This window comes from Sceloporus undulatus, chromosome 3 (assembly GCF_019175285.1).
Source record: "Sceloporus undulatus isolate JIND9_A2432 ecotype Alabama chromosome 3, SceUnd_v1.1, whole genome shotgun sequence".
NCBI classification, from domain to species: domain Eukaryota; kingdom Metazoa; phylum Chordata; class Lepidosauria; order Squamata; family Phrynosomatidae; genus Sceloporus; species Sceloporus undulatus.
The window spans coordinates 238,110,340-238,135,949 of record NC_056524.1 but is presented as its reverse complement, the minus strand read 5'-3'; the positions used below and the strand labels follow the sequence as shown (position 1 = coordinate 238,135,949).

General features: G+C 37.5%; 1 protein-coding gene across 4 annotated transcripts in view; it reads left to right on the top strand.

Moving 5' to 3' along the window:
* The window catches only part of PLOD2 (procollagen-lysine,2-oxoglutarate 5-dioxygenase 2), an 85,873-nt gene that overhangs the window by 27,357 nt on the left and 32,906 nt on the right, over window positions 1–25,610 (top strand). For 2 of the 4 annotated variants that reach the window (XM_042459046.1, XM_042459045.1), the window contains exons 2-8: window positions 5,203–5,294; window positions 7,595–7,731; window positions 17,597–17,760; window positions 19,949–20,061; window positions 22,212–22,275; window positions 22,988–23,085; window positions 23,346–23,447. In XM_042459046.1, coding sequence (XP_042314980.1) covers window positions 5,259–5,294; window positions 7,595–7,731; window positions 17,597–17,760; window positions 19,949–20,061; window positions 22,212–22,275; window positions 22,988–23,085; window positions 23,346–23,447 — 714 coding nt within the window. In that variant the 5' untranslated portion in view covers window positions 5,203–5,258. Of the gene's footprint in view, window positions 1–4,612; window positions 4,738–5,202; window positions 5,295–7,594; window positions 7,732–16,849; window positions 17,063–17,596; window positions 17,761–19,948; window positions 20,062–22,211; window positions 22,276–22,987; window positions 23,086–23,345; window positions 23,448–25,610 lie in introns of those variants that run through there. The other 2 variants (XM_042459043.1, XM_042459044.1) reach the window with 2 other exon arrangements.

Here is a 25,610-nt window from a genome sequence, read left to right as displayed (position 1 = left end):
TTGTTTTTATTGAGTTGCTGGCTAGGTGAATCTCCTAAATAAAAGTTTTACATATATGTATTTAGAATAGCTCTTTCTTTAGTGGTGTTATTGGGTAGAAGTGCATAATAAGAAATCAGTCTGTGTAAAGAAAGCCTATAGACTAACATAAATCTAGAAAAATATTTTTACAACATTTCATTAGAAGAAGGTGATGCTCTTTTTCAAGTGTAATAATACACTCTGGGAGAAAGAACTTAACTGTAATTTAATGTATTATTACACTGTTATTCCAGATACATAACAGACAGAATGACAGCATGTTCTGTCTTTGTCTCAGAGGAGAGTTTTGTGAGCTCACTGAGTTCATAAGTACCATCATAATAATTTCTTCAGCCTTTTGGAATATATATTCTTAGCATTCCCTACTACTTCATAATTAAGCTGGGTGATGACAACTGAACTACTAAGGCTGAAATACATTTTATAAGCTTTCAAGCTGATCCCACTGAGAGATAATAACTCCATTAACTAGCATGATTTTGTAGAAAATGGTCTCCTTTAGATTCAAAATTGCTTAGGATTTGTGACCTTTTTGTAACTATGAGGAGATGAATTCTGAATTGCTCTGTAGATCAGCAGTTATTTTTGAGCTTGAAGGATCATGAAAAAAGGTTTACTCTAAGAAAGGTCTGGTTCACAGTATGCCCTCAGCATGTTGAATGTTCGGCTAGTAGTACATCAAAGTGAATGTTGAGTTCATACATATTTCCCCACTAACTATATAGAATTTGAGTATTAACCAGGAGAATCTGAGAATGCTGTACTCCTTTTATTGTGCAATCCATTAAATGGATTGGCAAAAAGACAATTGGGGAGGGGGGATTTGAAGAGAATGAGGGGAAAAACCTGAAAATGCCTACGCTCTCATTAGAGGCCAAAATGACTATAAAATGATGCTACCATACTTCAGACCTATCATAAGAAGAAATTACTCATTGGAAAATATGATAATGCTGGGAAACATTGAAGACAGTAGGAAAAGAGCTAGATTATATTACAGATGGATTAACTCAGTGGACTGACCCATGGCCCTGAGTCTGAAAGACCTGAACATGGCTGTTAAATACTGGGTTTCTTGGAGGTCTGCCATTCATAGGGTTGCCAAGACATGTTAATGGCACATAAGAACATCATGTTCCCTTAAATACACATCTTCAATGCTTATATGGGTAAGATTGCAAAAATTAGTATATCCTGGGCCTTGAAATCACTTCCTGATTGCCTCAACCAAACCAAAGGGTGTTTGGAAGCAATCTTTTTTTTTTAAAAAAAATTAAATTATAAAAAAAATGTCTGTACTGCAGCTGCTCACTCACAAAACACAAGGTTGTGACTTCAATATCAGTCAGGGGCTCAGGGTCCACTCAGCCTGGCATCCTTCTAAGGACACTGAAATGAATACCCTGTTTATTGGGGGGCAATTAATTTACACATTGTAAACCACTTAGGGAGTGCTTCATTGCACTGATATGTGATATGGAAATGTACTTGCTATTGCTATTGCTATTAAAATTGACCACAGTGATCCACAGGCTGCACTTTCCCTACCCCTGCCCTGACAGATATAATTGTGCATGGTTCCTGTTCTATTTGATTCACATTAAAGATGGTGTTCTGGTTTAAGGTTGTCTGCTGCAGGAAAGGCAAATGTCTGGATCTTTCTGTTCAGGCTCAACCATTGCTTCCTCAGTGGAATGACAGTGAAACCCTCTGACTTCACAGGTTACTAGTTAGTCTCCCTGTTTGCATGTTTTAAAATATTGGCATCAAAAGTTCTAGACCTTTCCAATTTTTTCCGGCTGTTGTGAAGTCCTGTTGGGCAAGGGCCTTTCTCATGATTCTACATGACTATGGGGCTCTACAGACTGCCCCAAAGAGGGGGCCTGCAGCCATCCCTTTCGTGCCAGATCGGGGCTCTGGCAACCTCATGTAGCCTTCCAAGGGTGCAAAAGGCTCCTTTTTGCAACCTCGAAATGGTGCCATACCTGCGGCGGCATGGCTATATGGCGCTCTTTTGATGCTGTGTCATCTGGACACAGTGCTAGAGGCATGCCATGACGTGACACACAGGGTGTCCTGGGAGGGTGGAGTCGGGTGTGCATCATCAGGATGCTGTGCCCTGACTCTGCCTCCAGGCTGGCCTTTCAGGCCAGTCTGTAAAAGCCCTATGTTCCCTAGCTGACTGCATGGACCCTCTGTTAACTTGACACTGATTCAGGGCTTCAGCTTGGTTACACACCATCTTTGTAGGGTTGTTATACATATCAAAGAGCAGACAAACATTAAGGATGATGGTTGGGGTGCCATTATCACACAGCTCATCAGTTTAATTGGCATAGCATGGTAACCCTTCATTCACTGCATCAAGTATTCATTCCAAACAAACAATTATGTGATCATTTGTTTTGGGCTGTCTGCATCAAGGTAGTGTTTTCATATTTGTTCCAACGACATCTCAAACTTGCAGCATTTTGTTTAGCAGAGATGGCTATAATGTTATTGCCATTCCTACTGTCACAAGTATATGCAAAACATATATCTCTTCACCAAATGCTGCAATTGCTGACACACTAAAATGGTTCATAGAAATTAATCCCACCTACTTACTGTTCATATTTTCCATTATACTATATGGTGATCACTTTTCAAAAGCTACATGTTTCTTTCTTCATAGACCAAAAGGGGGGAACTAGGGAATTCTCATTCTGTCATATTTGCTTTTTTCTATTCCTTGCATAACCCATCCACAGCCTCAAAGAGGAAAGGGAAGCGAGTGGGAAGGCTAAGGGCTATTTTAAAACACCCAATGACATCTATTTAAGAAGCAAAGCACCAGTTTTTGAGCGTGTATAGGTTGTTGTGTTAACCTAATTTTGCCTAATAAATGTTTCCCAGTAGTAGCAGTAATCCAGATGTTAAAATAGGGCTTTAAAAGAGGCATGCATTTTAAACTGGCTAATCCAAAATAATGTTTGAAGTGAAGACATAGTAGCTTGAAACAACAGACATTTACTAAACACACTGAATTTTCCATTTCTGTGCTATAAAAGCAAGCAAAATGAAAACGTATACAGTAATTTTCTACGAGTTTGAAAAATTTCCAAATGGCTTCAATCCTGTTTGTACTGATATTGAAAGACTTGTAAGGCTATTATTGTGAAAGGCTGTGACTTTCCAGAGGTTTGAGTCAGCACTTGGACATTGAGAAGGCCAAGTTAAGATTTTGGCATACATGTATAGTATCTTGAATCCCCAGTAATATGACAGAGAAAATAAATTTTTACAAATGTATTTCATCACAAGTTTTCTTTCAACTTCTTGTCTCATCTGGGCTTGTGGTTTTGATAATACTGTGTTTAGCATTTTAAGTGAAATTTGTTCCTGATTTCAATACAGAACTTGTAAAGTTACTTTTAAAAAATCCAGTAAGTTACAGTTATGATTCCAAGACCTCACAAACTAGTTTGTTGCTATTGTAGTTACAATTCAAATAATAATTTTACTACTTTATGTCTCAAAGATAACTGAAAAATCATTTACTTTTCAAAATCCTATGCGAATGTTATAAATTTCTGGCCTATGGTGCAAATCACACTTTCCTCTTACTCAATTTCTTATTTTAATATTTTAATATCTGCTTAGAATGTGTTTATCACAGAGAAATGGAATAAATACACTTGTAAACAGACACTTCCATGGTTGTCTGCGGTGACATTGCCACTGATTGAAGAAGGAATAAAGTTTGTTTATATAACTGTAAATAAAATAAAATAAAATAAAATAAAATAAAGAACACTTCCATTCAAGCCATCATGGTGCCTCACATTAAACTGACTTACATTGTGTTAGAGACCACTGGTACATCTACCCTATTACTGCCAATGTCTGACAATGGCTGAAAGTCTCATACAGAGACTATGTGAGTTTGACACTCAGACACTGTGTGAGTTTGAGTTTGACAGTAAGACACTCATGTGAGTGTGTGAGTGTCTTAACTGTGTGAGTGTCTTAACCTGAGATACCATGCAAGAGATTAAACCTGGGCATTTTTGTAGGTGGTCCATTACTGAGACTTGACCCATTCCAAAATGACAGATTGTGGCTCATATGGACCACATAGCCAACATGGGATTTCAAATGTTATTAGCAGTGTTCAGGCTAGTTGAGTTAACCAATTTTCAGACCTAAATCCAATGTTTGTTTCAACTAGAGTAGTCCTCAATGCAAGTTACACAAATGTGGAGCTACTAAGTTTCTTTTGATTCATTTAGGGGTTATCCAGACTGACCTGAAAAGCTGGCCTATGGGTTCAGTGCCCTGACAACGCAGGCCCTAACTCTGCCTCCAAGGCACCATGATGGCACGCACCACTCCAGATGGTGCACACCATCATAACACACTTCTGGCGCTGTGTCCAGATGATGCAGCACTGAAGGGGTGCCATAGAGCTGCGCTGCTGCAGCTATGGCACCTTTATGTGTTTTCTTTTTGCGCCATCCAGAGGCTGGATCGGGGCTGTGGCGTGAGGTTGCCACAGCCCTGATCTGGCCAGGAAAGGGGTGGCTACAGGCCGCCCTTTTGAAACAGTCTGTATAGCCCCACAATGTTCTCTATTTGGGAGTAACAACTTGATTTAGGCGATGTGTGGCGTAACTTAGGTGGTCAAGTTATTATCTATCAGCCTATCATCTATCAGTGAGTACAACCAGCTGTCTGAAATGGTGGAAGTTGTAATCCACTGTCCAGTTTTGGCTCCTCTGGAACTCTGCAAGGCTACAGAGTATTGCCTTGGCCACCATTTTGTGCTACTGGAAATGATGACAACACTTTCTATTTCATTCCTTTCTGGCTGTTTCAGAATGGGAAACCACTCACAATAGTTATGTCACCTCAAAAGGCTTTTCTTTAAGTCAAGGTGTTTTTCAGCCCCAAAGCCACTTTTTGTACATTTTTTTTGAAGGTGGCAGAGCCTTGTGTGGGGAGTCCATGAGGATCCTAAAGGCTGTGACTAGACCTCTAAGTGGCAGTTTTGTTCATGGGCTATATGATTCCACTGCCGTGGTCAAAAATATGTTGAGGTCAAGTTGGGGAAACCTATTTTGAAGTATCTTATTTCAGCTATTGAGAACTTACTTCTGTCTCTTTTTCTTCCTTCAATAGATAAGCTTTTAATTCTAACTGTTGCAACCAAAGACACAGATGGCTTTCACCGATTCATGCAATCCGCAAAGCACTTCAACTATACAGTGAAGGTACTGTGTTTTCTTATGCTCTTTCAGAATACTGAACAAATTTCACTTTCAGTTACTGTGTGTGTATGTGGGCTACAAGTATTCTATACTAAAATGAAACCATTATGGAATGAAGTCATGGAAAATACCTCTTGGGTAATTCGCTGCGTACTTTCACCAATTCTGAATTATTCCCTATTGTAGGCTTGCAAGAGCTGGCTCTTAATATTCCAGATGGTGAGGTCTTTCACTTACATTAAAATAATATTTCACAGGAGTATAAATTTAAGCACTGGCAAAGTTAATTCACAGTCTGTGTAAATATTACCTCTTTCTCATTCCATTCAACTTCCCTCCACTATTTTTTAACTATTCCTTTGTCTCTGGCTTATTGGTGAGTTTACTGAAGACTGATCAATTTTTAAATATGAACTTTGCCAATTTTTCAAAATGCCTGAAAAATGCCTGATTCCATGCAAAGAATCAAGCAAAGAAATAAGCAATTCACCACCGGAAGACATAAAATAACAAAATCCTTTGATAATTTTTCCCAGTCTATTGTACTTTTCTTCTACATGTCACTTTTTTTCCTCTGGTATAAATTTGTTAGATTGCTAAAGCTTATCTTGTTTTAATAATGGTAAAACTTTCCCTGCTTCTTTTTTCAGTTACAGGAGAATACTTTATGTGGCAGAAAGTAATGGTTGGGTTATGGTTTGGTTAGGAATTGTCTCTCATATTTCTAGTGTGATGTCATTCTGCTCAGCGCTACTTTGAATGTGGAAAATTTATGGGCAGTGAAATGCTTACTTAATATGTTTTAACTGCTGAAGGGCTTGATATTTAAAGGGACATGTTTGTCTATGTTTAAACTTGTTTGTAATAAAGAAACTGATGCTCTAAACATGCTTATTTCACAGTGAAACACACTCATATTCACTAAGTTCCCAAAAAATGTCAGGAGTGCTTCCAGAGAAGTCTATTATGGTGCATTTTCTCTGTGTCATTTGTGGATTTTTTCACAGTGTTCACATATTACCATCTTCAAACTACAGTTCACCTATGCTTTCCGACTCTGTATCCTCTTATCTTTTCTTCTTACTACACAAAGTCAGAAGATGAATTCCTGCACAGTCTTTTTTGTTTGTTTGTTTTTGGCAGGGTAGAAACCATCCACTTTGAAGCATCATAAATTGTCAGGGTGACATTTGAAAAAAACCACAATAAATTGTGTTCTTATTGTGCTAAATGGGTTTAGTGTTAGAAGAACAGGTATTTTTAGGTAGAAGTCTGAAAAGCTTTGGATATTGGACAGGCCAAAAAGGGTTAATTGCTTTGTCCAATACTAATCTCACATAGTCAAGTAACAGGTGCATATATTTAAAATACAGTATTAATTTCTTAGAACAGCAAATATTTTGGCATTTCTCAATTCACCGTAACTTAACATCTTGCTTGCAACAGTATGTTGTGTCTTTTTTACTTTGACCAATAACTGCAATTCTTTCAATAACTACACTGGCCATATTAGACAGAGAATTCTCCGTGGTCCAAAAAAGTAACTTTTTAAAATTCTGGACTGAGTGCTTATAATTTGCTGGTGAATAAATTGTTGGCTGATATTAATTGTGGACAATGTGTCATCCTCTAGATTTTGGAACACAACTCCCATTATCTTTCACTGTAGGCTAAGATGGCTAGGGTTGATGGGAGATGAAGCCCACCAACACCTGCAAAGGTCAGAAGTGTTTACTCGATTTAAATCTTTAAATACGTGTTTGAGAAGCCAATGAAATGAATGGAATGGATATATTATATTATATTATATTATATTAATGTCTTTCCCCAAATTTGGGACCTGAGAATGCACACTGAACTTTATAGCTCAGTGGCTTTTGCATGCAAAAGGTCTCAGGTTCAGTCTCTGCCAAGACTAAGGAAAAGTCCTGTTTGAAATCAGCATTTAGAAAAGTTAGTTTTCTGGACTCAGGTCTCTGAATCCACAGCCAGCATGGCCACTGGAAAGTAATAGTATATTAGGATTTGGGAAATAATAATATATTAACCACACACACACACACACACACACACACTTTTCTAAGCTATGTCTGAAATTACAGGCAGATGCTGCCAGTCTGTTCCATGTTAACCAAGGTGATGTGTGGACTTTACAGCTTTCTGTATTCCTTTTCTTTGTGAGATTATGACTAGACATCTTGAAGTCAGAATCCTACTAAATGTAATAGTATAGTATTATAGTATAGTATAATGGCAATAAATCCTGGTCCACACAAGAGAAATTACTTCATTCCCACTCCCAGGTCCTTGGTCAAGGTGAACAGTGGAAAGGAGGTGAGAGTCCAAACTCTATTGGAGGAGGCCAGAAAGTTCGTCTATTGAAATCTGCAATGGAGATGTATGCTGATCAGGAGGATTTGGTGGTTATGTATGTTGACTGGTAAGCTATTTTTTTATTGTTTTAGCTTTACTATTCTACTCAGTGAGAAGCCTTAGAAAACTCAATATTGATATGATATGCTGGCGGTCAATTTTCAGATATTTCTTCTGCTTTAGTTTTTTAACTGGAGAAAGTGAGTGTCTGTTTTCCACTTAGGGAAATGTTAGGCAGCATGAGGCATAGACTATGTTTGTTCAATGGATTTACAGATGTGGAAATTGTCACAGGGCCAATGTTGCTATATTGCTTGAGGGGACAGCAGTGTTATCTAGAGATTTGACAAGCTGTGAGACATACAGCCCAAAATAAACATGCTTGTGTCATGAGGTAATCAATCCTATTGGGAATAAATGGCTCTTAAAATGTCAAATCCAAGATCCTGCATTGTCAGATGTAGCTACATTGATGAAATTCTGCTATAGCCACTTCTGCCGCTACCTCAAAAAACTATCTCTTAAGCCAGGCAGAGCCCCAACAGAAGGGTTTCAGATTTGTACTGTAATGACTGCAGTGCTCTTCCAATCACAGTGTATATTGAGACAGGCATATGAAGAAATCTCTGAGGATCCTGCTACTACTGCTTCTCTTAACATGCCCTGCAATAGGGAAAGCAATGTACACATGATTTCCCAGGACCCAGGTCTCCAGCACCTTTGAAACTTTTTGACTGGACACTGTTTGGCACAAGAGGCAGACTTTTGGGATCATGTGCATTCATTTATGAACCATCAATAACAATTATAAATGTGAATCCCCAGAGTTATAAGCTTCTTTTGTCTCTGACCTTGGGGACAAACTAGATAAGAGATTAAGCATATATTTGCATTTCACATGCATTTTTTTTTTTAAAAAAATGCAAGTTGCATCTTATGGAAATAGATAATTTAGTTGCATACAACAGGGTTATCAGTTTAAATCTCCCCTGTGTGATCCAGTTGTAAAGTTATCTTGAGTAGTATTATAGGAAACTTTAAAACCAAATGAAAATTTCTTCTCAGTAAAGAGACATACAGTAGCTTGAGGCATATCTGGGACAATATAATGTTGCAGCTATTTGTTTTGTTTTGCTGCTTACAGCTACTTTTTAAAAAGGATCCTCTTTGTTATTAGAATTCAAGCTACTCCCTATGCCTTACACCATTTTCTCCTCTGAACTTGCTGTTTGCTTAGGTAAGAACCTCTCTTGGATGACATTTAATATTTGATCCTTGGTCATGATGTAGGTTATGAAAATCCAGACTGATAAAATACAGGATTATTAATGCTTTGCAGATCAAAGCATTCTCTCATAGTACTTTCAGTGTTGTATGCATTACAAAAGAATTTGGGCCTACAATAATTCCCGTGTCTTTCATTACTGTCCTGCTCCCCCCTTCATCTTTAGGACAAGGAATAAGGAAGTGATAGGTTCCAATGAATGTTGACAGACAAACTTTCAAAGAGGCTAATTAATAAGCTGTATGTTTGAATCTGTAAACAGCTATTTTCATATGCCTGCCACTTTTGCCACATCAAAAACTGTCTGATTGCCATAATATGCTACTGCTCTGGGACAGAAAAAAGCAAAGAAATAACATTGGGTCATTCTGCCTTGGCAGAGCATCTGCTTTTTGTCACATGCTGAAGGTTTCTGCTGTGACTTTGCAAGGAGGGAAAGTACAGCTATTCCTCAGCCACCACTTTCTCTCTCTCAGGCTGTTCTCTGTTTTGCACTGGGCTTTAAACTCAAACTCTGGATTTACCACCTGAAAGGATAGTTATCTGTAGTCTAGGCTTACCTTTTCTATTTTTATTTATTTATTTATTTTGAAAGCTGGAGAAATTCCAAGGCAGCGTCTCCACATTAATCGTTCTGCCAACTTTTATAAAAGTGAAACAGTGGGGGTCTTTGTAAACCTACTAGGTAGCTTGATATATATTTAGCAGGCTTGTGTTCCCCTGAGCACCTAAATACTCACTGTTCTACTTAGAGTGGTGGAGGAATCCTTGCCATTTCCCCTTTCCACTTGTAAACTACCAACTCTCCTTTTCATTAATCTCCCCCACCTCAGAAATCAATTGCCTTTTTACAAAGTCCTGCAGCCTTACCTATTGAAGAGCAACAGTGCTTATTTTTTTAAATGTTCCACGCACGTAAGTGCAGTTTTCACAGGCTATTATCTGGTTATATGTCAAGTAGTTGGTTGTTAGAGAAAGCTCTACAATTCTTAATCATAAAACATTATTGGAATATCAGCTTACTTGCTATGGTACTATATATAATAATATACAGTACCTACTTTTGGAATTCTGAAAAAGAGTAGTGTCAGGTTTGCCACACAACTTGTTCCATTGTAAAGCCATTTCTCACACATGTAAAATCACTCACAAGATCAGTTCATTGTGTTTAAAGCCATTGGAAAGGCTATCCCCTATTATTTAAAGGTTTAAAAAAAGGAAAGATTTGAGAATCTGCCATGAACCATAATCACTTCTTAAGGAAATATTTATATGTCTTTTTCTGTTAAAAACAAAACAGTACAAAACAAAAAACAAAAACCTTTTGCCTTGGCTTTTCAGTATTCAGAAATCAAGTATTTGAGCAGTAAGATAGCTTTTCCAGAACAATGTGAGGTGCACATTTTCATTTTGGTTTCAGTAACCTCAGGGGAACTGAAACCAGCTATAACATGACATTTAATTATTTGTTTTGTGCATATCAGGCAATGAAGGCTGACCCATATAAAGGATGAAGAATACACCATCTGTAGATGAAAATTTCTGTGGAAGGGAGAGCTTTTCCCCAAAGAGTCATTATATTTTCATTCTGCAAGGCATGTCAAGTTGATTTTGCAGCCTGAGAACACAATCCCAAATGGGGAGAAGGGAAAAAGAAGAGCTGTTCCTCTAGTGTAGTGTAGTGTAGTGTAGTGTGTGTGTGTGAATTTATTTAATTATTTCTATACCTTCCCATGAGCACCTGGGACATTGTCCTAACACCATAGGATTGTAACTTACATTTCTCCATTAAGGATTTTTTTAAGAAAGTAAAAGCTGAGAAATGCCTAGCGAAATCACATACAGCAATATAATAACATAATCCTGAAGGGGAGAAGGAATCTGGAGGAGGAAACACTTCAGCATTAGAGCATCTTGACATTTCCAAAGACGTAACAGTGAAATCATTTGTTGGCTTCTTCAACTTCTACCCACCCCCAGTTCACAGCACTTTAAAAAATGCAATAAATTCCCCTTGTATTGCAGTTCAACTTGGGCTGCATCTACACTGCAGAATAAATGCAGTTTGACACTATTTTAACTAGCTCAGTGCTATGGAATTCTGGGATTTGTGGTTTTATGAGACATTTCACCTCTCTCAGAGAGTTTTGGTACAACAACAAAGCTGCAACAAAGTATAAATCCCAGGATTCCATAGGATGGTGCCATGAGAGTTAAAGCAGTGCTGAACTGCATTAATTTGGCAATGTGGCAGCAGCCTTTGTGTATATGCAAGAGGGATAGGTTTTGGGGTACAAAGGGGGGGGCTGCAGACTTAGGAGATTCTTTGGCTACTACCACTATACCAACATTTTCTCCTTGTGCTGATTTTGGAGTTTCAGTGCAGATTCTTCATAAAGTTATCAATGATAGATAGGAGGTGCCAGGAAGGGAGATCAATTATAATCTATTTAACTTTAAGACTGGAGCTGCATCAAAGTTTTCATTCCCTTTATACGGGCAGAAAGTTTGCATCCTTCCTGGAAACTGTCCCTGTTAAAGAATTTGTCTTCTAAAGTGTAAAAGCTGATAAAAGCCTAGCCAGGTCACATAACTACTTATAAGCAAGACCTTTTCTTGGCAATGGAACTTTATCACTGTGGTGTAGATCTGTAATGTCTTATAAGCCAGCAGTTGTGTTTCGAGTAGTTTTTTTAAAAAAAATATTCAAATTGGTTAATTCCAAAAACTGTCTCTCCTGCCAAACTGCTCTGACAGGGCTCCATTCAGCTATTACATGTTATTACTTGGATGTGGTAAAAGTGAACTAATGTTTGTGTTCGGTTTCCATCTCAGGAAATAACTTGTCAGGGAAATCTTTGAAAATCTCTTTAAAATTAGGCAGAAAATGTATGGCTCCACTAAACATCATTGAATTGCAGCTCCCATAAGCCCCAGGCAGCAGAGCCAAAGTTGAGAAATTATTGAAGTTGCAATCCAGCAACATCTGCATATTTCCCATTCTTGCTTTTAATAATGTTACTGCTGCTCGGAACATTTTTTAGGTTGTTTCCATCTTCAAAAAGTATTTCTCAGCTTCAAATCTCTTTCTGAGCTATATAGTTTATCTTTCTGGCATGATCAGTTGAACACTTGATCAGTTGAATCCTAATGTGACACATTGCATCTCCAGATCTTTTTCAACTTTTCACTCAAGGTTTATCTGGAAGAGCTAGTATTTCCATTGAAGACATATTGAGCTTTCCATTTTTTCCTTCCTGATCTCTGGATTATCCCACTTCCTAAATATTATTTCACTGCTCCTTGTCCTAAACTTATCAAGATTGGACCCAGATTCCTTCAACAGTGCCAAACCTTCTAGTTATGGAAGGAAGGGAGCCACATTCTTTTCTCCTTGTACTTATGGTATCTGATCAGACTTCCTTGTCCTGCTTTTTTTAGATTAGCTGCCTGGGAAAACTTTTAAAGAAGGTGTCAGAAAGGAGAAAAGAAAAGGATGGAGGAAGTCAAGACTTCTCTGCTGCAGTAGCAAGGGAATGGAGTCTGACAGGACAGGAGTGAAGAGCAAAATAATAATAATAATAATAATAATAATAATAATAATAATGCTTTATGACCTCAGCATTGTAGTAGAGTGAAAACCTATTTGAGTCCATGGTCATGAGTACAAAAATGAACAAAATAAATAAATAAGGGGAGAGGGGAGAAGGTAGAGCAGGGGGGAAAGGATGGAGGCAGGAAAACATCTTGGGATACTTGTAGCAGGAGAATACAGCCTAGCAAGCTGACAGAACCAGCATAGAGTGGTATGAGTGTTGGACTTGGACTCTGGAAGACTAGGGTTCTAATCCTAGCTCTGCTGTGGAAACCCACTGGGTGAGCTTGAGAAATTCACACTCTCTCAGCTTTCGAGGAAAGCAATGGCAAACCCCTTCTTATCAAATCTTGCCAAGAATCCTCATGATAGGTTTGTCTTAGAGTTGCCATAAGTCAGAAAGTACACAGAAGGCATGCAACAATAAGCTGTGGCTGGGAAAAGGGAGAATGGTAGAAGACATAAAACATGTTTAGCAATTGCACTGTTTATTCAGAAAATACTTGAAGAGGTTCACAGGGACAACTAGGAACAGTCTGAAATAAAAACAAAGTATGAACAACTACAAAATGAGAAATTACTGCATATACCAACATACAAAAGTATGATTTTTTTTAAAAAAAAATCCAAAATAACAATTATATGTTTTAGGGTTTTCCACTTACCATTGGAACAGGAGCTGTTGAACGTTGAATGCAAATTGTTTTGATTGTTACTCTTCTACATAACTTTAAGGAAAGCAAGTAGTCTCTGAACTGTATTGATTGGCAACCTTTTATCTACTGTATTGCAAAGAAAATAGTCATTAGATGGAGACAGCATGCCAATGGTAGAGAAAGTCACTTCCCTGAGTGGTTTCAAGCTAGTAATTTGCTCCTGTTCTTTGAGAAAGACCTCTTCAGTTTCATGAATCTGTACATCAATATTTTTAACAGAAGGAATCATGTTTATTTACTGACAGTTTACCTAAGTGCAAAAAATCAAAAAGGTCTTTTAACAAACAGCAGTATGTGTTATGATATGGCACAGAGACTCCTAAGACCTGCAGTAATCCCAGTGATAATAAACTTGTTGTGAATGTTTGCAGCAAAAAATGGCATATCAGTTCAGCTCCGGAAACACAATTTGGCAAAGGAAGGACACTAAAGTGATTGTTATAAACCATCTTTATGTAAGCAATCCATTTTGTACCCCGCTGCACTTTTGTCTTGGTATTACTCTCTGTCAAATGGGCACAATTGTGTTTTGTATATACTGTACATGATGCCAGGTGCCTGAAATTTCTTCTCAAACATATCTGACCATGACATAAAATACCATCTTGACAACACCAGAAAAAGGTAATACTTTGTGATATCATATGATGAGGTATTGAGTATGCTTCATTAAAAGCAGCTCTTTGTTGCTAAAGGAATAAAGCATGATTTGTTAGGTTATGAAAAGTAGTTGTGTGAACTAGTGCCAGGAGAGAATATTAAAATATTGAAGCATTTGAAACAGATGTTTTGAACAGTAGTGCAAAATTGTAACTATGAAATGTAGAACTCGTAGAGTGCAGGTGTCCTCCATATATTCCCAAAAGGCCCAGCCATCATTGGCATTGGTCAGGGATTGTGGCAAATGCAGTCCAAAATATATGAAGGACACTGGATGCAGAGCCATAGTCAAGAATCTGTAATATCTCAGTCCTGTGGCATTTTGAGCATGTCCTTTATTACTGAAACAATTTATTAGTATTTTGGGCAGAAGTGGTGAAAATATGGACATATGGAATGGAGAAATCCCATTTGAGTTGTTATGCTTACGGTGCCTCTTATCAGTTCAGTAGTGGTTTATGTGTGAGGGGAAAACAAGTTTATAGTTTGTATTAATGTGAAGATAGGCTTGGAGTTTTGGAAGAGTACTTTGAGGTTCAGTGGAGTAGTCAAAAGCTGAACTTCAGTGTCCTGTCAAGATTGTACAACTTTTCCATGTTAGACAAACATAAAAAAACAGGTCCAGTTTGAGAGTTTGTAAAATCATGTAAATTTGTATTATTTTGAAGGTGGAAAAAAATGTCTATTGTTGTTTTGGTCACACATACCCTACTACCACTACTACAATGGGTTGAAGCAGAGACCCTAGAAGGAGTGGCTTTTGGCTGCTCTGGCCCAAATTGGACGGGAACCACAGCAATTGCACAGCCCACAGTTGTACAAGAAAAACTTTTTCCCAAAATACAGTTGTTCCTCCCTTTGCGTGGCCTTGGGATCCGCAACGTCACTCTTTGCGGACAGTGAGCAGGGAGGGAACAAAATGGCATGCGTGGCCATTGACACACATGAGACCCCAATGTTGGCGAGTTTTTAGATTTGTGGGGGGTTCCAGAATCGGTAGGGATGACTGTACAGTATTTCTGGAGTTTGCGTTAGTAAATTTTATGTGCAAGACCTCTTCTTGTACACGTTTTTACACAAAAAACTCACATTTGTATTTCTCCACTGAATAATCTATTGAAACATGTTAGGATATGTGAATATGCGACAAAAAATGCACAAAATTCTTGCTCTTGTGTTATTTTTCCAGACCTCATTTCCCAAGTGTCAAGAAATCCTTTTTGGGGGAAGATGAAGAATGAGTAACAGTGAATATTCTTTCCACCCCTAATAATCATCATAATCATTGCCACACATTGCATACAAGAAAAATGCTCACATATTCACCATTTAAAGATAATGTATGAGGGATTGGGAATGTGCCAAGTTCCCCATTTTCATGCACACTTATAAGTTTGCATCAAAATATGACAGTCATAACAAGGGCAGCAGGCACAAATGTTCTAATCTGTCCTTTTGTGTACATGGAAGAATATATGAACAGTCTTCTGGGCTCATCCTATTTTTTCCTGTGTTTTCTCTATGTTCAGTGAGATTGTTTGATTATATACATACCAATGCTTAAGAACATTTTATTTATTTGAATTCAACCACTAACACATATGAATCCATGGTTTGAAATGTACACACACACGCACGCACACACAGAATGATCTCAATTGAGCTGTCATCTGTCAGATTGTTAAATTTACTTTGCCTGTGTACACAGCCTCTTTAAATTGTTTTCTTTCTTTAATTGTTATAGTATAGACCCTTAAGGTAATTTTATTTATTAGAATATAACCTCTAACGTATATTAATCCATGGTTTGAACTTTACATGCACACATGCACACAGAATGATGTCAGTTGAGATGTCATCTGTCTTAAACTTATTTTCCCTGTGCACATACTTTGAGGAAGGTATGATTAATCAGGAAGCTTCTCATTAACTATAGCTTCTAATTTCATATAACTGTGAATCTGAGTTCTGAATCTGATCAAAATGGAATTCTCATTTATTAAACTTTTCTGCTTTAATCATGACTTACATGAAGACTTGTGCACCTCAACTTCATAAGCCAAAATATGATTGTCAAAAAATTATCAATTGTGCTTTTTAAATAACTGTGCTTTTAAAAAATTATACTAAGTCTGGATACACACACACACACACACACACACACACACACACACATTAAAAAAATAACATTCCCAGCTATGGGCTATAGAACATGCATCCTGTTGATTCTCTTTCTACAAAGATGAAAACTAAAATTCATTTCCTTGCAATAATACAAAATAAATGAGTCATGTGGGTAAAACATTAGTATTAGCAAGGCTATGAAGGTTTTTTTTCTTCCTTTTTAAAAAAAAGTTTAGTTTTTTGGCTTGGGCTAGTTTAAGGCTAAATCAGCATGTTTTGCTAAAGCACTTTGCTGACTCATTATGACATGAACTTGATTGTGTGAGAATATTCTATTATGAGTTTGATTATGAGATCTTGTGGGAGTGTTTTTCTTTTGAAGACCTGGGAATGTCATATAGGGGTGCTGCTCCAAAATTACTGCAGCTACCTGGAAATATTTGGTGAATTTATGAGGCATCATTGCAAGAAAATGCAGAAGTTCCCCATGTGACCTGCTAATGCTTCTCAGAGCTTTTACAGTGACAAATTATACAGTTGACTGTCCACATTTGTGGCTTTGACTTTTGCATACAGTGGTACCCCGGGTTACGAATGTAATCCGTTCCGCGGCGCCATTCGTAACCCGAAATCTTTCGCTAGCCGAAAAAGCCATAGGCGCTAGCGCTAAAAGCCGCGATTTCGTGTGAAAAAGCGCCGAAAAGCACCATAATTTTATTGCCAACACTGAAGAAGGATGAGCTGATAGTCCACTTGGCTCTTGTAAATAAAATGGGATAAACCACCATTTTTATCTTTACTTCAGGCAGCCATATATTTTGAGCCAGCCCAGCTGTCCAACTCATGGAAAGCGGAAGGGAGTATATCAACTGTAGATGCTGCACATTGGCAAAGGGTGGCCAGCCCTCAGTCTTTTGCATGTGCTCTCTCACAACTCTTCTAGGCAGTTTGCCTCCCTTTCTCAGCTGTAATACAGAAACAATCCAGGAATGAAGCATGATGGTGGATCAATTCAATGGTAGGGGAATGGAGAAAAGCTCATTTCCAGCTTTAAAGTAGAACCCTACTGTTTTACATGTCAATGGCAGAATGTCACCCAGAACTTCTTAATGACTAAATGAATTATATGTATCTATGTGGGTCTTAAATACTCTAAAGACACCAAACCCTGTCTGATCTTGAAAGCTTGGTTAGTGCTTGGATGATAGACTGCCAATGAATACCAGGTGATATAGACTATATTTCAGAGAAAGGAACTAGCAAAATCACCTCTAAGTATTCCTTGCCTTAAAAAACCCTATGAAATCCATGGTGTTGCCATCAACTTATGTTGATGGGCGATTTGAAGGCACACACACATACATCTGGGGTTACTGCCTTTTTCTAATTTAAAAATTTCCATCTCTAATAGCTTCTAAATATGTGATTCCTTCTAAATCTAACTACCTGCTTAATGCTTTAAGCAAATTTATCTATTTATTTTGTTTCAAATGCTTATATTCTTGGTTAATTTTAGAGAAGGTCCTTTTACATGTTCTTCTTCATACTTCAGCTACGATGTCATATTTGCCGGGGGACCTGAACAGTTGTTAAAGAAGTTCCAGCAAGCCAATCACAAGGTAGTTTTTGCAGCAGATGGATTAATATGGCCAGATAAGAGACTGTCAGACAAATACCCTGTTGTTCGGAGTGGGAAACGATTCCTTAATGCAGGAGGTAAGTAGTATTTGGAAAACAACAAATAACAACAACAACAAATTGAGGGACTAATTCAAGCATTATGGAGAAAACAGACCTCCAGTTACTATGCATCTTGAGCAAAGTTTTTTTTATTAGTTAGAACTGGAATTATTTTCAAGATTTGATAAGGACAAAATTATTTGTAATAGTGTTAGACATTATTGTGACACTCCCCCAGTTATCAATACAGGCATGCCTAGAAAGATGGGTAGCAAGAGGGAGACTGAAAAAAGAAAGTGTATAAAAAGGAAGAGACAATAAAAAGGGAGAAATGTGTGACAAATGAGTAAAAACATCACACAGTCTAAAAGATGTATTTTGAACTGCTTAAATCTTTCTCTCCATCAGCATTTTAAAAAAAAATTACTCCTAATAATGTTTATTTAGCAATGAGACCCCTGGGGCTTAATTTGTGGTAAGCATATTTCAGACTTCAGCCTAATAACCAGTCTAAATTCATGAATAAATTATTTTTATGAATAAATAACTTATGGTTTCTACTGCTACTAGAGTTCTTATAATATTCACAAATCTTACTTTAATTATAATCAGCAAAAATACTTCTAAACCTCTAATAATAACTGAGTAGTTCTGAAGAAAGCCAAGAGAATTGTGAAAGCACTTGTTAAATTTTGGGGGCAGAAATTTCTGGGACAGGTTTCCTTGTCTTCAAATTACTACAGTTGCTGACTGTCATGAGATCTGTGTCACAGATTGTATCATACCAAGAAATTTTCTGATTGTATTTAAACCCATCTCTTAAAATAAAATATAACAAAAATGGTCATGTTGCAAAACTGTACTCTTATTTTTGACTTCTTCCCAAGTGGGAATACTAACTAAATCCAATTGTTAGTCCCAACAATTGGTACACCTTGTTGAATCAGTTATGGAATGGTAGGTCAATATTATCCCACTATTTCATTGAGTTAGTCTAGCTGGAACTGATAATTGAATTTCGGCAATTTTTACACAATTCATTTAATTAAGCCAGTTTCCCCCTTTTTTTTCTGTGCCCATGGTCAATTTCCTCAGCCATTCCTTTCCTGAATTGCTTCACCTTCAGATGCCCATCCATGACACCTGCAGCATTGGTGGGCCTCCATTAATCTTATCCCCATTGCATTCAACAACCAGCTCCAGAGCAATGAAACCACCAGTAGGGAAGCCACAGGAAAACCACCATTTTAAATCTCACCTCTAATTTGGAGGATTTTTACAGGTGGCTATCTTGCATTGATGAGCATTCACACTTCTCCTAAGGTCTTAAAATAGATAGAGAATGGTTCTAAAACATTCCTTCTTTCAATGAAGACTTCTACACATATTCAATTTAATTTGAGTGGAAGCCATTTTCATGCTTTGTCAAGCAATACAAGAAAGTTGTGTTCTGAGTGTTGGGAATACTGCATGCAAATCTTTGTTCCCTTGCCACATTTGTGCTCTCTTGTGAGCAGGCTTAATGCCTGCAGTGGGCTACAAATAGATGTTCTTAGAATATGTATTTGTATGAAACATGTTTGACAGGGTTTTAAATTCATCTTGTGGAAAAGTCCCATTGAACACTGAGGAAGTGACTTCAGGTTTGATTTTTTTTGGATTATGCTACACATTCCTTTCTCTGGTATATACATTCCTTCATCTCACACTTGTGGATTGAAGATTAATTACTTCCTCATTTGGAGAACAGATGGGGGGCAGAATTGAAGGATATATGTTGCATGTGTTTTCTCAGAGTCTGATTTTTCTCACAACAGAGTCTGCACCTGGTGTGTGTGTGTTTCTAATCATAAGGAAGAAACCTTTAATTTACACAATAAAAAAGGGATTAATGCTGTTAATGCCATGAAGCACTAAGTGATCTCTGGAGGGAAAATTGATTGGAAACATACCTAGCCTCCATAGAAGAACCTTCCACCTGAAATCTAGTGCCCTCTGGATATTTAGGAAAAACTCAGCATGGCTTGGGATAAGAAGTTCATGAATTCGGAGAGTTATTTTCCAAAACACCTAGAAGGGCACAAGACTGATGCTTTAGGCATGAAATTCAAAGTTTCCTAAAGTTTGATGTCCTCTAAAACAGACAGGAAATTGTTTTTGAGTTGAAATACTGGTTTATATGTTTATTTCATTTATGCTTATTTGATTTTGTGGTGCCTTTCAGGATTTATTGGTTATTCTCCATCTGTAAACAGTATTGTACAACAGTGGAATCTCCAAGATAATGATGATGACCAGCTTTTTTATACAAAAATATATATTGATCCTTTGAAGAGGGTATGTAGAGCCTCATCAATGGTACTTCTTCTCACCTGGATTATACTTCTGTCCCTGATATCTGGACGTGCAGGAAACATATTTTCTGCACAATCTGAGCCATTTTGAAATATATCTAGAATTTAATAGCTGATTTTATTGAAGAACACAGAATTGATGTATAATCATTCAGAGCTCTGGGAAATCTCATCAGAGTTCTAAAATAAAAACACTAGGTCAATAAATTTGAGTGTCTACAGTTAATCACTGCCATCCATTTAATCCACTTTTTGGCAAAAACATATGCTCCAACATGTGAAGCATATTCATTCCATAGCACCTTAAAGGAATTTGGATTCCTGCCCAACAATTTGTTTGATATGGAAACAACCCCAATTGTATGACAGTTGAGCCAAAGATGTAAGCATGTATTTATTTATTTCCATTACTTGTTTTTTGTATATTGTCAAACTGGCTTACAAATTATGGCACATTTAAAAAAGAGCAATTACAGGTTGAGTCTCCCTAATTTGGAATTCCAAAATCCAAAATGTTCCGAAATCCAAAATGTTCCAAAATCCAAAACTTTTTACATGAGTGGCTGAGATAACAACACCTTTGCTTTCTGATGGTCCAATACACACAAAGTTTGGTTCATTCACAAAATTATTTTAAAAATTGTACAGTCGGCCCTTCTTATACACGGATTTTTTATACACGGATTCAAGCAGACACAGTTTGAAAATGTTCCAAAAAAGTATAAATTTCAAATATCAAACATTGATTTTCCATTTTTTATAAGGGACACCATTTTTCTATGTCATTATATTAATAGGACTTGAGTATACATGGATTTTGTTATCCACGGGAGATATTGAAACCAAACCCCAGCGTATAACAAGGGTCCACTGTATATAAATTTGCCTTCAGGCTATGTGTACAAGGCATCTATGAAACATAAATGGCTTTTGTGTTTAGACCTGGGTTCCATCTCCAAGATAGTTTATGTATAAATTCAAAATACTTATGGTCCCAAGCATTCCAGATAAGTGAGACTCAGCCTGTAATATATCAGCGTACAACAAGCTAACAAGAGTCTTCCCATTGGACAGGTGGCTGGAGTTGTCACTTCAGTAAGAAATGACACTCCAGGAGATGTCACAACTCTAGTAAGAAAGGACAGTCCATGTGGAAAAGGAATGCTCGCTTGTGTTTCTCTTCTGCACTCCTTTTTGAAAAGGAGCAGGGCACAATGAGAATGTGGCCTGAAAAACAAAAACAAAATGAGGAAGAGCAAGAAAAGCAACCTCCCTGTATTAGAGGCTCAATACAAAGTCAATGTGAGAAGGCAGAAGCACGAAGCCCCTTTTGGTATGGAAGCAGTGAATCCACTTCATTAACCCTGTCTTGTCCAAACTCTAGAAAGGAAAGCAGTCTTTCATCTTTCTTCACTTACTTTTTTCAGCCTGAGCCTCAGCAGCAACCCAGGGGAGTCTGAAGAGCAACTGCAGTGAACATTTTTAATAGGGGCTTAATGTATATAAATCTTATGAGCCTTTGTCACTGCCTTTACTGAGGGTCCCTTTTCCAGCATTGACCCATGAATACATGTACCCAAGTTTTTTGGGGGTAAACTTTTTATCATTTTATTTTTTTACTTATACATAAGTATATACAGCATACGTCCTGAAGCCTTGAGTATATGCCCTGAAAACAATTGTAACTTAATATGAGTGATTAGTTCTGCATGCATCATGGGATATTATCATATCCAAGTCTGTTATTTAAAAAATATGCAAATATATTAGTAGTTTTCAGCAGATAGTCTCTTGCTACATAGTGTCAAATCTGCATTTTTTGAGAAGTCATGAACTCCATTTGTTTGGATTATGAATCAGAAAGCAGATCTTTCTGTACTCTGGTCATGTAAACAGTTTGATAATGAATCATTACTTTCTTGGTGAAGGGTAGATCTGTGTGACATGCTGAACTATGAATATATATTAAGCATTCAAAAAATCTGGCTGGAAAAAAATCCAGGTTCTTAAAATGTATTTTCAGCTAAACATGCAGTCATGGATTTTAGCTAGTTTGTATTTGGCAAGATGTTTCATTTTCTAACGTCCTGGATTTCATATTGGGTCATTTGTCATATGCTTTTCTTACCCCAGGAACATATTAATATTACCTTGGATCACAAGTGCAACATTTTCCAGACTCTAAATGGAGCCATTGGTATGTATACTGAAATTACTATTGAGTGATAAGTAATAAGTCCATCAGAATAAATTCTTGCTAGTTGCGAATTGCATAATATTTAATATCATTGACAGAAAGGTCTGTCAGTACATTATATGTCATAATACAATTTCCAGTGGTTGGTGGCTGGTTTTATGAGCTCCTTCCCAACTTCCTTTTTTTTCCTCAGAGAGAATATTTATAAACAAGGTGAAAAATCCTGCAGATATGTGAAATTGTTCTTGATGCTTGAAAATTAAACCAACTTTAAGTGTCTTTTATTGTATTTGTTTAATAGTCTCCATGGGAGAAGCAGAAGTAGAAGAGGGGTGGAGTTTGGAGATGAGAGAAAGCTGTTTGCAGGCTCTTCCCAAGAACAATTCAGAGAGGAAAGATAGCATCAGAATAGTCTTGACTTGCCAAGAGAATGTTGGGAAAAGGTCAACTTGTGCAGAGAAAACAGGTCATTCATTTTAATAAGCAGGATCTTGAGACAGACAGAATATTATTCTTTTAAAAGATTGTAGTACTTAGCACTTGTTTCAGTATGTTCCTGAGCTGTGGAATAAGTGGCATATGAATTGTAGGTTTAAGTGACAGGTAGTACAGGATTTTATTGAAAAATAGGCAAATACAAAGAATGTTGTGATATCCTTCTTTGAGTGAACTACTACAGTTGATGTGTTATTAACTTTTTGGTTGGCTACAGATGAAGTTCTTCTGAAATTTGAAGAAGGAAGAGCCAGAGCTAGGAATTCTGTATATGACACTTTGCCAGTCACTCTTCATGGAAACGGCCCAACTAAAGTAAGTGATAGCGACTTTCTTTCATTTGAGACTTTTCACTGTGAGGAAAGGGAGATACAGGTGTGCTGTAATTCTAGCTTGCATCGGAATGAAGCATATTGCAGTGACAGGTGGCACAGTGTACCACACACCCCATTTTCCCAGTTTCTGTTCATTTAACTGAGTGAGCACCTCAACAGGATTTAGTGAAGTGGGTCTACATAAAGGTTACAGGTTTTATCCCACTGAATTTATTTGAGCTTTTTTCCTTCCCAATCCAGTTGAATCTGAATTACTTTGGAAACTATATCCCTGATGGCTGGACCCATGAAACTGGATGTATTGCCTGTAACAAAGATTTATTAGACCTAACTACATTGACTGTAAGTACATGCTGTATGAAGTTGAATTCTTCCACAAACAGAATTGTATGACAATGATGACAGCATTTTTCAACACCCTGTCTACTTAAAGTGTGAGCCTTCTGGTTTTTTCTTCTTCATTTCCTTCACCAACCCATTCTATTCTGCCAATGTCTGCTCTTAACTTTCACTGCTACATCTCAGTCTAATGAGGCTATGTACTGGGAAGTATTAAAGGTCATTCCTGTCTTTAGAGATGTTGTAAAAACCAGTGTTATCCCTCCTGACTATAGAGTAAGTTTGCCAAGGCTGAAGGGAAGTGGCTTTAAACATTTGAAAGGGCCTGGATCCCACACAACTTTCCTATAGTTTCTTTTTAAAAAATAAATAAAAAATAAATCTGCATTTCTTTTTTGATTCAATTTAGGAACAACAGAAATAGAATTCTTAATCCTTTGGATTATTAGACATCCTGGAAAACATCCATTCAGATTGTTATTTTGTGTCAAAGAATTACTTAGGATTTTTGATATTCTTTCATTCTTGTTACTATTTGTAAAATCATTTGGGATAATTTCTCATTGTTGTTGTTGTTTGGTATCTTGTATACATTTTTTAAGCTTGTCATTGTGTTAGGTAAGCACAATAAATTTATTGATTGAAATCAAGTGATCAAACATTACAAGAGGTTGGAGGGAATCAGGTATTCACAACACCCTCCTTGATGCGCAAAGTTCACAGCTAAAGTACAGTTAAAGCCTTCCCAACAGACATCTGTAACTTTTCTTTGAAAGCTTCTATGGTGTAATTGCCCCCCAATCCTCTACCAGGTTAATCTGTTAAACTAGTTTCATTGGTGGACAGATTTTCCATAAATAAGTTTCTCTCAATATTAAAATGTAACTGCCCGTGGCTATGATCAGGCTGGGACTGTGGCAATTGCTTTGCCTGCTCCCCAAACAGGCCACTGCTCAGGGTCGGCTCTAGGTATTTTGCCACCCTAGGCGAGAAATATTTTGGCACCCTTGTCGCCCCTCATAATTATTTTCACTCCTTGATTTCCATTGTTTCATTTGTTAAAGCTAAACATGACATAAAACTTAGGTTCCAATCTTTCGTCAGTACTGAGAATTAGTCAAAAATCCAATTAGATTTTTATAGGTTAAAGACTTATTTACTGCTGTGATATTTGGAATGGAGACGAATGCACACATATTCCTTTTGCACGCTGGAAGCATTATTCATTCTAATGAAGTGGAAAAATCTGGATCCTATCCCCGTGAATTTATGGGATAGTAGTGGTCCATCTGTGACTCCTAAAAACTAAAAATCTTCACCCAAGGGGCAGAAAAGGGTGTCACAAGAAAGAGAAGAAAACCAGCAGAGTCACCAGGTGAGATGACCAGGGCTGCTGCCACAATGCAGAATTAATGCAGTTTGACACCAATTTAACTGCTCTTGGCTCCCATGGTGACCAGCTGTCCTAACCGCAAAGGAGGACAAGGCACCGCAAAATGTAGGGTTTTCAAGTAAAATGGAGGACATGACCAAGGAAAAGCTGAAACTCCTCATATAAATATAAATTCATGTATCTTAGTGATGCTCAAAAGGGAGGACATTTTGGGAATTCCTCCTGAACAGAAGACTGAAATGTAAGGTATACCCCAGAAAAGGAGGACATCTTGCTGGTTCCATGCTATGGAGCCCTGGGATTTGTAGTTTGTTGTGGCTCCACAGCTCTCTGACTGAGAAGGCAAAATCTCCTCCAAAAACCCAAATCCCAGGATTCCATAGCATGGCATCAGGGCAGTTAAAGCAGTGTCATATCACATTATTTCTGCAGTGTAGATGCAGCCTATGAAAAAAGGATGGGAATGATTCCAGGGTGAGAAAGAAAAAACACATAGTGGGCACAGCCACCAAGAGTAAGCAAGTCACACTCTCTCAGCCTCAGAGGAAGGCCATGGCAAAGCTTCTCTGAACTCATATTGCCAAGAAAACCCCATTGGAGGGTTTGCCTCAGGGCAGGGCAGACCTCCTCCTCTTCCAGGACATGTCCTCCATTCCAGCCTTCTGTCCAGGAGGTATTCTAAAACATCCTCCATTTTGGGCATGACTAAGAAGCATGCATTTACATTTCTAGGAGTGTTTGGAGCTTTTCTTGCATCCTTTCCTCCCTTTTTC